The following is a 12,500-nucleotide window of genomic DNA, read 5'->3' on the forward strand; positions in this document are numbered from 1 at the left end:
CTCTCTCTCTCTCTCTCAGCTAGTAACAACAGGCAAACTACTGAGAGAGAGAGAGAGAGAGAGAGAGAGAGAGAGAGAGAGAGAGAGAGAGAGAGAGAGACGCGTACTTACCCTCCTAGTTATAGTTAGGTTAGGTTAGTTTAGGAAGTTACTCACAGTTCAGACAGTGACGTAATGCGAATGGCGACGGACCAGGAACGCTATGGTCTCGTCGTTACGTGAGGTTACGTGAAGCAGTGGTGTTACGTGAAGCAGCGGCGGTGACGGAGAGATGAGTGAGGCTGTGGTTCATTCCCTGCTCGAGACAGTGAGATGAAGCAGGACTCGAGACCATGAAGCCTACCTATATTTTGCAGCATTTTTTTTCGCTTCACACTGTTTTTTAAGAGTTTCTATATATTAAAGATGATTGATTGATAAAACCTCAGCATTACTAACACGAGAAGCAGTCTTAAAAACCCCTTTAATTTGTGGCCTTGGTAAAAAAAAAAAAAAATAGGTGAGAGAGCGAACCATTTGAAATAGATCTGTGACGCGAAGCAAGACTGGAGACCATCAAGGTTATCTATTTTGAAGCATTTCCACACCTCACACTGGTTTTATTGAGTTTTTACATATTTTCATGTGATTGATTGATAAAACTTTAGCATTACTAACACGAGAACCAATCTTAAAAACCCGGTTAATTTGTGGCCTTGGAAAAAATTAGAGAGAGAGAGAGAGAGAGAGAGAGAGAGAGAGAGAGAGAGAGAGAGAGAGAGAAACATTTCAAATAGATCTGTATTAAGTCACTTCCGCTCCGCACCGCCGCTACTTTCAAAATGGTCTGGTGGAAGCGATACAGGTTTTCAAGGATGCTTTTACAGTTGAGGTGATTGATCAGCTAAATTTCTATATCATTAACGCGCGGATCAGTCTTGAGAACTGTTAATTATCTCGGTGGCCTTGAAAAATAGCCGAGGTAAAAGAGCGAAGCGTTTCAGACAAAAAACTATTTCTGCAACACCTCCGCTCTGTAGCTCCACTCATCTACAGACTCCAGTTGAAGTGATCTGTATATTTAACCCTTTTCAGCACCATGACGCGTTTCCATATTCATTCTGGTTACTGTCTGGTGATTTTATAGTTCAGAAACTTGTGTGGGGATTGAAATAGTGAAGACTGTGGTCGATAATCTTGTGAACTCCATAGACCGTTCCTAATGTCAATTAAAGGTTTAATCATACACAAATTTGAAGGTAAAAAATGTGTTCCAGTATTGAGGGGTTAAGGATACTTTTGCAGTTTAGGTGACAGATTGAAAAGATTTCCATATTTCTAATACGAGGAACAGTCTTGAGAACCTAATTATCTCTGTGGTCTTAGAAAAATAGTCGAAAGAACAGAGCAAAGCGTTTCAAACAGATCATTATTCTGAAACACTGCTCTCTCACCACGACATTTTTTCAAAACTACAAAGATGCTTAGCACGTTTTAAACACCATAATGATAATGATAATGTACAAATATTATTAATCTATCACTAGAACCATGGAAACGCTCTTGAAAACCAGTATCTCTTCAATTAAAGCCTATTGAAAGTTGGTAGTCTGGGCAGCACAAGTGTTTCAGGTGATGGTTCGCAGTCTCGAGCCTTCCTGGGGCGAGGCAATGGCCGGCTCGAGTCACGGCAGCGCTCCTCGACAAAACACTTCCTGTCCTTTACTTTCCTTTACTACGATGTTAAGAGTAATAAATCATCGGTTTGCAATATATAATAATCTTCTTTCTGTCTCTCCCACGTTCAGCTAATGCAGTTGTTACATGCTTCGCTGCAGTGAGGTGAATAAATGAATGGGAGATAATTAGTAACAACCATTATATCACTCAATACTTGATGCACTTGACATGTGTAATAATTAACATAGATTTTACTTTTTTCCAACGTGCTGGTTAATGTAGTGTTACAGATCTTACTGTATTAAGATATATGAATAGATGAGGTAGTTTGTCTAGTGAGTCATTTACTTGTCATATTTCATTAACAATAGATAGAAAAATACTTTTACATATATTTAGTCATATCATTAGTGAGTTAATCTATAATAGATCTCACAACATTAAGATAAATGAAATAGATAAGTCAATAATAGCATTTATACTATCACTAGTTAGCTCACGCATTTGCCATATTTCATTCACAGTATATACTTCTTTAGCTTCATTTCCCTCACTCGTTAGTTAATGTGACTGTCATAGATACCGTTTCTTAATATTCAGTGTCAGTGGTCGGCGATGTATCAGATTCCTCTCAATGTTTTTTATTTGCATCATCAATATTAATCCTTCGGTCTCAGTAAAAAAAAAAAAAAAAAAAAAGAGAGAATAAATAAAAAAGGTTAAGTAAAATCATGCGTTTGAGAATGAAGAAAATGACGCTCAATTTCACAAACCATTTATTTCTACTATTTATTTTTTATGGGCGACAAATGATCAGGTCCTCTCAATGTTCCCTGTTCGCAGACATCAACATCAATTTTCCCTTAGCGCAAATGAATAAAATATAAATTGACGAAAGTAAAACCGTTTCTATTTCACATTTCTTATTTACTACTTAATATCAGTGGCCCAGAAAATTACCACGTCCTCTTAAATGATTTCTATTCACATACATCAATATTAGTTTTCCGTTGACGTAATAAGAACATCAAATTAAGTGCAATATTTGAGAGGGAAGTAAGAGACTATTTGGCAAGCCACTTATTTTTTTTTTTTTCCTATTCCATTTCCTCTGTCTTTCAATTCACAAAACATCATTTCTAATCCTCCACTGACAGAAAGATCAACAAATCTAAACACAACACCGTGTCTGGGAGTGAGGTGAACCGCCCTCTATGTATATTTCAAAAAGCTCATCTTTCCACTATCTAACTGCGGTGAACGACAAATTATTAACTCCCGGCGTATAAACTTCCGCTAACCCGCTAACCTTACCGACTTCCTTCATAAACCAAAGCAAAGTTATGAATTTCAACACATACGGACACAAGAGAGAGAGAGAGAGAGAGAGAGAGAGAGAGAGAGAGAGAGAGAGAGAGAGAGAGAGAGAGAGAGAAGCAGATGGAAACTTAAAACTCAAATTATTAGGTTTCCCTCCCACAAACCCATAAATTTATCCTCTTCACTGACTTCATCATAAAAAAAACAAATCATAAACCAAACCAAAGCTAAGAATTTCAACTGGCAGAGAGAGAGAGAGAGAGAGAGAGAGAGAGAGAGAGAGAGAGAGAGAGAGAGAGAGAGAGAGAGAGAGAGAGAGAGAGAGAGAGAGAATAAAAAAACACACAGACAAATTTTCCATCACCATATCCTTACCTTTTAACAAACACCCAACACAAATAACGAAAAAAAACACTAAAAAGACACTAAAACTACGAATTTCAACCTTTAAGAAACGCGAGACACAAACCAAAACAGACAAAATTTCCTTCAGCAGAGAGCGGCCAGTGGAAGGGAGTGAAGAAGGGGCAGGAAGCTGACGAATTAGAGAGAGGAAGAGAGTGAGGTATTAGGCGGGAAGAGGAGAAGTGAGTGTGGGTTAAGGGCGACATAGCGAGGCGTGTAGCTCTTGTGTGATGATGATAACTTCCTCTCTGCTCCACTTACCTTTGGAGCTTCCGGCCAGCGTCTCTCACGTCTCAAGACCCGAGCGTCATTCATTACGGCAATTAGGACGCGCTGATGTGAGCCTTTTAGAGCGAGCTGATTCATGGCGTCTGCTTCAAAGAGAGAGAAGGAAGGGACAGAGAAGGGAGAGGGAAGGGAGAGGGATGTGGGTACTCTCCTCATCATGGTCTCCTGTCCAGTGCGTGATAAACAAATTTACCACAACTTTTTTATTATGATTTTTTTTTTTTTACTTTTATTGAGAGAGAGAGAGAGAGAGAGAGAGAGAGAGAGAGAGAGAGAGAGAGAGACACCCCACCCCTTTCTATTCACAAACAAACAATCACCACCATTTTTTTTTTTTTTCACATACTCCTTGAATAAATTCCCTTTGAGCTTTGGTGCGTTGTTTAGCATGACACACACACACACACACACACACACACACACACACACACACACACACACACACACACACGTGAAGTCTTGCCATCTCTCACGCTGCGTGGGTAAGTGGCGTGGGTGAGTGGAGAGCTAAGTGGCGGAGATACAAGGGAAAGAGAGTGAAGGAGAGAGAGCGCGTATCACAAACTCATTACGCACCATACATCAAGGCAGCGGCGTCTCCCGTGGCGGCGCGGCAACCCAGCATTAGGAACCCACGCTATGTTATTTTCCACGCTACACCTCTAATTGATTCCAAGGTGTGGGTACGAATTAGCGCCAACCACCGAGCTTGTTATTCAGTTTAATTACACTCGTTCTAACGCCCCGGCCGCCGACTCTGAGGCAGATGAGAGGGTGGGTAGTTATTTACACCGTGAGCCGCCAGCCAGCCAGCCGTTCAGACGAGGCGGCGGGAATGCATTGCGGCTGTTTCCTCCTCCCACGCCGCTATTTTCACCCACTCCGCAGATGCAATTCCGCAGCTTAAGTGATATTGATTAAATGCTTCCCCCACAAGCAGCCCACGAACACGCCGGGTAAATGCTGCCACGGAAAAATACACGTTTGTTTTGGGTCCTGTCAGCTGAACCGGCGGTAGTAGTAGTGGTGGTGGTGGTGGTGGAGGTGGAGGTGGTGGTACAGGTAGTGGTGGTGGTGGTCAGTCAGTCGTGGTTATATTGTCACTTGTTTTTTCATTGATGTGCCGCCTTGCCCCTGGGGGTGTGTGTGTGTGTGTGTGTGTGTGTGTGTGTGTGTGTGTGAGTGGGTGCAGGGGTAAGGGGTAAGGGGTGTGGGTAGGGCCCCTCCTCTTTCCTCCCCCTGAGCAGTGACCGCGACGCAGATGTTGGCGTGAAAATATTATAATCTTTGGAATGAAGTTATTAAATTTTTAGTTCTTGTTCCTGTTTCGCTCGCTTGCCTCCTTGCTTGTCTTTCCTCCCATCTGTCTGTCTGTCCGTCTGTCCCTCACACTCACCCAATACTCTCCACCTAACAAACGCACACAAGCACAACCATCTCAACACACCACGCGACAAATCACCGATAAAGATTGGCGACGCGTCATAATATTAGCCAGTTTGGAGGAGTTACCCCCGAACACGGCCGTCTGCAAAGAAAATGGGGCGGAATATCAGATAATACGTACTTTGCGGGACTCTTATTACACCGACACTTCTTATTTGGTCAGAGGCTGATAATGGGTGAGTGTCCGCTATGATTTCCGCCCCAATACGAAACCAACCAGCAGCATCGCGCCGTCTGTCCCTGGCGTAAGACCGGAAGCAGCTTAACAATACATGGCGTCCTTGCTTTCTCTCTCTCTCTCTCTCTCTCTCTCTCTCTCTCTCTCTCTCTCTCTCTCTCTCATCATGGAAAGGGTAATTTTGTCTCATTTTCTTTTTTTTTCTATCTTTTCGTTTCTTTTATAATGTCTCTCTCTCTCTCTCTCTCTCTCTCTCTCTCTCTCTCTCTCTCTCTCTCTCTCTCTCTCTCTCTAATGGACAGGATAATTTAGTCTTATTTTCCTTTTTTCTACTTTTCTCCTTTCGTTTCTACTACTACTCTCTCTCTCTCTCTCTCTCTCTCTCTCTCTCTCTCTCTCTCTCTCTCTCTCTCTCTTCCACAAAATTTTCTTCGAAGGACAAAGAAGGAAAATCAAATCAAATCTAGAAAAAGAGAAGAAAAATAGTAACCTTCTTTTCCTCTCCATTTCCTCGAGTTCTCCTTCCCTCCCGCCCTTCGTGTTGTCCCTAAAGGAAAACGAGGGACGGAAGGGCCTGTTGAGGAGAAAGAAAATGGAAAACAAGAGGCACTTTCGGTAAATACAAACTAATAACTTGGTCTTAACAACAACGGCAGCTAATGAACACCTGCGCCGCCGCCTTCAGGTAATTCAATGAGCGAGGAAGGACGGAAAACAAAGCAAATGGAAAAGAAGGAACCATTTGGCCTAACAGAAACTCGTAACTCCGTCAGCACCTCCTTCAGGAAATTCAATAAAGGGAGATAGGAAAAATTACAAAGAAACTCAGGGGTCTTTCAATGCCTTCTTCAGGAGAATTTTGCCTCTTCAAAACTGCAACATATTTTTACCTTGAGATTAGTGTACGATTAGACCATTTTATTGACATTAGAAAGGGTCTATGGAGGTCAGAGGATTAATGGCCACAGTCTTCACTATTTTAATCCCTTCAATACTGGAACACATTTTTACTTTGAGATTAGCGTACGATTAGACCATTTTATTGACATTAGAAAGGGTCTACGGAAGACAGAAGATTAATGGCCACAGTCTTCACTATTTCAATCCCCCATATGAGTTTCTGAAGCTGCATAAAATCATCAGATAGTAAGGAGAATGAATATGGTAAAGCGTCATGGTACTGAAAGGGTTAACGAAGGGAGTGGGAGGGAAATGATAAGAGGAATTAAAAAGGATTACCGACTTCGTTTACATGGAAACTAATAATAGTTCCATTTTAACGTAGTCGCACCTGGCAACTCCTTCGCCGCCTTCTACAGGATATCCAATGAAGGAAGATAGGAAAACACAACAAAGAAAATTAAGAAAGAATTGACGATTTCGCTTGGAAGGAAAAGTAATAACATGATTTTAACAACAGCAAAAACAACACGTCACTTTCCTCGCCTTCTGCAGGAAATTCAATGAAGGGAAACGGAAAAGAGAGAGAGAAAAAATACCCCCAAAAAATAAAAATGAACGATTTGACATAAACGTAAACTAATAACTCGATTTTCACAGCGAGAGATACACAGACACAACCCGCCACTTTCGCTGCCTTCCTCAGGTGAACCAGGGACCGTGGAAGGAAAATAAATAAGGGCGAACGATTTACTTTACACATAAACTAATATCTTGATTTTAACAGCGAAAACAAGGCAGTATCTTCACGCCTCCTTCAGGAAACCCAATGGAGAGAGACGGACGAAAATAGCAGAGAAAATACAAAAGAATGAAGAATTTAACAAAGTAACGAGAGTATACCAAGCAGAGCGAGAAGAATACAACATAAGCTAATTCAATGAAGATAAACCGAATGGGGATAAAAAAAAAGGGAGAAAGAACGAAACAGCTTAATCAGAACAAGACAGCACCTTCGCCGCCTCCTCCAGGTAAAGCGGTCAATGAATAGAAGGAAAATTATACAAAAAAAAAAAAAATAAGGCATGATTTTAAGTAAACGGAGACGAATAACTCAATTTTACCACCAAGTATAAGAGAAGACAACTCCTTCACCGCCTTCTTCTGGTAAACGAGTCACAGTGCAAGGAACAAAAGATAAGGAACTATTGAGATTCTAATAATAACTTCATTTTAGCAAAGATAAGCACAGCACCTTCACCGCCGCCTGCAGGTAACAAACACGCCAATAAACTAATAACTTCATTTTAGCTAAGATAAGCACAACACCTTCACCGCCGCCTGCAGGTAACAAACACAACAGTAACCCACAATCTGATCTTACTTCTATACACAAACCAGCAACACCAAACACAAGACTACAACACCTTTCAACACCACACACAAACCAGTAACACCATTTCAACACCACATACAAACCAGCAACACCATTTCAACATCAAACACAAACCAGCAACACCATTTCAACACCACACACAAACCAGTAACACCATTTCAACACCAAACACAAACCAGCAACATCATTTCAACACCACACACAAACCAGCAACACCATTATAACATCAAACACAAGACAGCAACACAATTTCAACACCAGACACAAGACACCACCGTCACCACCTCCCTCAGGTACTAAACACACAGTAGAAGCAATAATCCCTTTCTCTCTTCCCCAAACAGACCCAGACGACGCAGACGGCGACGCGGCAGCCAAGAGGCGACGTTCACGCACCAATTTCAACTCATGGCAGCTGGAGGAGATGGAGCGGGCGTTCGAGGGCTCCCACTACCCTGACGTGTTCATGCGGGAAGCCCTCGCCATGCGTCTGGGCCTCACCGAAAGCAGAGTCGCTGTGAGTACCGCCTGCAGGAGGGAGTCTCGGGGCGCGGTGGTCTCCTGTGGCCACGAGAGGAGGATTGAGTGAATGAGTGAGGTTTGAGTGACACAGCAACACGATAAGGTCAAGAGGAAGGGAAGAGTACGAGTTAGTGTATTTGTTGTGTTTCGAAGGACGTGGTGGGATAACTGACTGACTGACTGACTGACTGATTGACTGATTGACTGACTGACTGATTGACTGACTGACTGACTGATTGACTGACTGACTGACTGATTGATTGATTGAGATTGACTGACCGACTGACTGATTGACTGACTGACTCATTGATTGATTGAATTATTGATTGATTGACTGATTGATGACTGACTGATTGACTGACTGACTGACTAATTGACCGATTGACTGATTGATTGATTGACTGATTGACTAACTAACTGACTGACTGATTGACTGATTGACTAACTAGCTGACTGACTGATTGACTGATTAACATATTTTGTGGCGTCGCTGCATCATAGTGTAATTCTTTATACGAGGAAAAAATGAGGTGAAAGACTGTTGTGATGTTGCAGCAAGTATTTCTAAACGCCATTCTAAGATTCTAGGGATATTTTTGAGGATACCACCGACTTCTAAGCTGAGAAAAGGATACAAATGAAAGAAATGATTTTACTAGAGCCCTTAGTGGAAGAAAAAAAAAATGTACTGAAGCTATTTTAAGACTCTAGGGATAGTTTTAAGGATACCAACAACTCCTAGGCTAAGAGAAGGATATAAATGAAACAAATGAAGTTAGTAGAATTCCCTTCAGTACGGATATGATAAGACGATTTTAATTGCATTAGGAAGGATCTATGGAGGTCAAACGATTAATGGCCAGAGTCTTCACTATTTTAATCCCCACATAAGTTTCTGAAACCGTGTAAAATCATGAAATAGTAACCAAATTAATATGAAAAAAACCTGCGTGAGACTGAAGGGGGTTAGAATATTCCAATTGATGTTTCTAAGGGCACCACCAACTCCTGCAGCTAAAACGAAGTTACGAAGGAGCGAAAAAAGCAACATTACCAGGGAGAAACAAGAAATAAGGCGATGAAAATAAATAGCAAAGGTGTGAAAGATTGTTAACGTAAAAATGAGAGGGTGGGAGAGGGAAACGAGGCAGCAGGTGTGAGAGGCGAGTTAGTGGATGTGAGAGTGAGAGGAGAGTTGATGTGGAAGAGTAAGAGAAGATAAGAGTGTGAACACGTGTCATTAGTCGCAGGTGTAAGGAAGTGAGAGTGAGTGAGAGACTTTAAAGAATGATGACTTAATGACAGGTGTGAGTGGGAGTGAGTTGTGAGAGGCAGGTGTGTAGTGTGTGTGAGAGAGAGAGAGAGAGAGAGAGAGAGAGAGAGAGAGAGAGAGAATTTACAAGTTGCTATCTCTCATTATTCATAAAGTGGAGCAACTCTCTCTCTCTCTCTCTCTCTCTCTCTCTCTCTCTCTCTCTCTCTCTCTCTCTCTCTCTCTCTCACTTAATTATTTTTCCATTTCTTTTATCTACTTCAAAAATTCTTCCTTAATTCACTTGCTTTTTTCACTCTCTCTCTCTCTCTCTCTCTCTCTCTCTCTCTCTCTCTCTCTCTCTCTCTCTCTCTCTCTCTCTCTCTCTCTCTCTCTCTCTCTCTCTCTCCCTTTCATTGCCTTTTTGTCTCTCCTTATTGCCCAAAGCACCACGACAGTTGTTATTCGGGGCAAGAACGAGCAAAAACACACATACTCACGCACATACAGAGAGAGAGAGAGAGAGAGAGAGAGAGAGAGAGAGAGAGAGAGAGAAAGAAATCTGTCTTTTTTTATCTCTCTAATGTCCTTCTGTCTTTCTGTTAGCATCTCTGTCTTTAGTCTCTCTCTCTCTCTCTCTCTCTCTCTCTCTCTCTCTCTCTCTCTCTCTCTCTCTCTCTCTCTCTCTCTCTCTCTCTCTCTCTCTCTCTCTCTTCTTTCACCTCACACTTCTCTCACAACATCGCATTTCTCTTCTCCCTCCTCCTGCTCTCCATCCTCCTCCTCCTCCTCCTCCTCTCTCCTCCTCCTCCTCCTCCTCCTCCTCCTCCTCCTCCTCCACCTCCTCTTAAACACTTCGACAACAACACGAAGCTCTGTCAGCAACACAAGAAAAATAGAACTAAGAGAGAGAGAGAGAGAGAGAGAGAGAGAGAGAGAGAGAGAGAGAGAGAGAGAGAGAGGCCCGTTCAGTGAGTCGGTTGTTGAGACAAGCGTTGGAATCAAGGTGGAAAATTGTTCAGGTAAGAAACAGACCTTTGCTGATTAATGGCGCCACTTTTTGTTAGGTGGACCGTGGACCGCTGAACCACTCGCCTCTACCGCCGGGAGAGTGGAAGAGTGGACGGGAGAGTGGATGGAAGAGCGGAGGTTAATGATGGAGAGAACAAGAACGAAGGAGAAGGAGAAGGAGGTGGAATGAATGGTGCAAACGAGGGCAAGGAGGATTTAAGAGAGGAAGGGAAGAAAGTGGAGGACCTGGAGGGAATGGAGGGAAGGAGGAGGGAGGGATGGAGGGAGGGAGGGATGGAGGGAAGAGAGAGGGAGAAGGGTCGAGGAAAGGTGTGAGGGATTTCTAGGTCAGTTTAGGTGTGGTTTGATTGTCTTCCGTTAATTGCCTTGTTGAACTGTTTGGGTTGTGTGTAGATGTTAGATTGTGACGCACGCACACGCACACACACACACACACACACACACACACACACAACAAAGACTTCCAACACATTGCTTGATAAACACCACTGAAACACACAGAATATACTCATTTTTTTCTATTTTCTGTACTTTTTTCTTAATTTCGTTCACCAAAAGAGAAAAAGAGTAGAAAAACGATAGACTACCACCACCACCACCACCACCACTACTACAACCCTACCACCACCCTACCACTCCCACTAGTACTATAACTTTCTCACTTCATCTCCCTCCCTCGCTTATCAAGATATATGTAAATTCCTTTTAGTTCCAAGGCAAGGTGAGACAGATAGCAGGTGTGGTGGTACACTCTCACATTCCCCGTGATCAATGGAGCCAAATGTATGGGTTTGCTTGGGGCCGGAGTGGCGAGACGTGGACCTGGGAGTATGTGTGGCTGTGACGGGTGCGCTGAGGAGACGAAGGGCGGTGTTAAAGGGCCAGTGTTACGATAAAAAGGTTATGTTTAGCATGAAGTTTGCAGGAGTGTCGCTGTGACGGGTGCGCTGAGGAGACGAAGGAAGTTAAGGGCCAGTGTTGCGATAGAAAGGTTAGGTTATGTATGAAGTTTGTGTTACGTTTAGAAGGGTGAAAGTTTGTTACGTTAAAGAAAGAACTGTTGTTGTTGTGTTTGATTAGATGGAAGGAAGTTTGTGTTGGTGAGTTTGAGAGGAGAATGTTTGTGTTGTGTCAGAGAGGGAGCAAGAAAATTTGTGTTGTTGAGTTAGAAAGGAAAAATTTGTGAAGTTTATTTAGGAAAGAAGAAAATTTGCTAGAAAGGGAGGAAAGTTTGTGTTGGTAAGTTCGAGAGGTAAAAGTTTGTGTCGTGTCAAAGAGGGAGGAAGAAAAATTGTGTTGTGAAGTTACAAAGGAAGAAAAGTTTGTTGTTGTGTTTGATAGGAAGGAAGAAAGTTTGTGTTGCTAATTTTTTTTTTTTCATGTAAGAGGAAAACTGGATAAGGACAACAAAAATATAAAAAAAAAGGCACATAATAAGATAAAGACCAACAATGAAAAAAAAGGAAAATATTTGTGTTGTGTCAGGAAGGAAGGAAGAAAATTTGCTGTTATGAAGTTAAAAGGGAAGAAAGTTTGTAGTGTTTATTTTAGGAAGGAAGAAAGTTGTTGTTAGTTAGTTATTTGTTAGAAAGAGAGGAAAAAGTTTGTCTTCTTAAGTTAGGGAAGAAAATATGTGTTTTGTCAGGAAGGAAGAAGAAAATTTGCTGTTGTGAAGTTAAAAGGGAAGAAAGTTTGTGGTGTTTATTTAAAAAGGAAAAAATTTGTTGTTGTTTGTTAGTTGTTTGTTAGAAAGAGAGGAAGAAAGTTTGTCTTCTTAAGTAAGTGAGGAAAAATATCTGTGTTTTATCAGGGAGGACGGTAGAAAATTTTGTTGTAAAGTTAAAAGTGAAGAAATTTTGTAGTGTTTATTTAGGAAGGAAGAAAATTTGTTGTTGTTTGTTAGTTGTTTATTAGAAAGACAGGAAAAAGTTTGTCTTCTTAAGTTAGGAAGGAAAACATTTGTGCTTTATTAAATGTGAAGAAAGAAAGTTTGTGTTTTAAAAAGGAGGAAAAATGTGTGTTGGTGATTGAGTTGCGTTAGTTTGAGTTTGTTTGTCTATGCTTTGTGTTTTTTGTTTTCTTTTCTTGTCTTCCACGTTTTG

The 12,500-nt window shown here is 41.6% G+C and overlaps 1 protein-coding gene across 1 annotated transcript in view; it reads left to right on the top strand.

The window, feature by feature from the left end:
• LOC123512638 (homeobox protein unc-4 homolog) overlaps positions 1-12,500 on the top strand; it is a 47,673-nt gene that overhangs the window by 24,069 nt on the left and 11,104 nt on the right. The window contains exon 2 of the mRNA XM_045269082.1: positions 7,937-8,109. Coding sequence (XP_045125017.1) covers positions 7,937-8,109 — 173 coding nt within the window. The remainder of the gene's footprint in view (positions 1-7,936; positions 8,110-12,500) is intronic.

The sequence above is a fragment of the Portunus trituberculatus genome, chromosome 34 (assembly GCF_017591435.1).
Source record: "Portunus trituberculatus isolate SZX2019 chromosome 34, ASM1759143v1, whole genome shotgun sequence".
NCBI lineage: Eukaryota > Metazoa > Arthropoda > Malacostraca > Decapoda > Portunidae > Portunus > Portunus trituberculatus.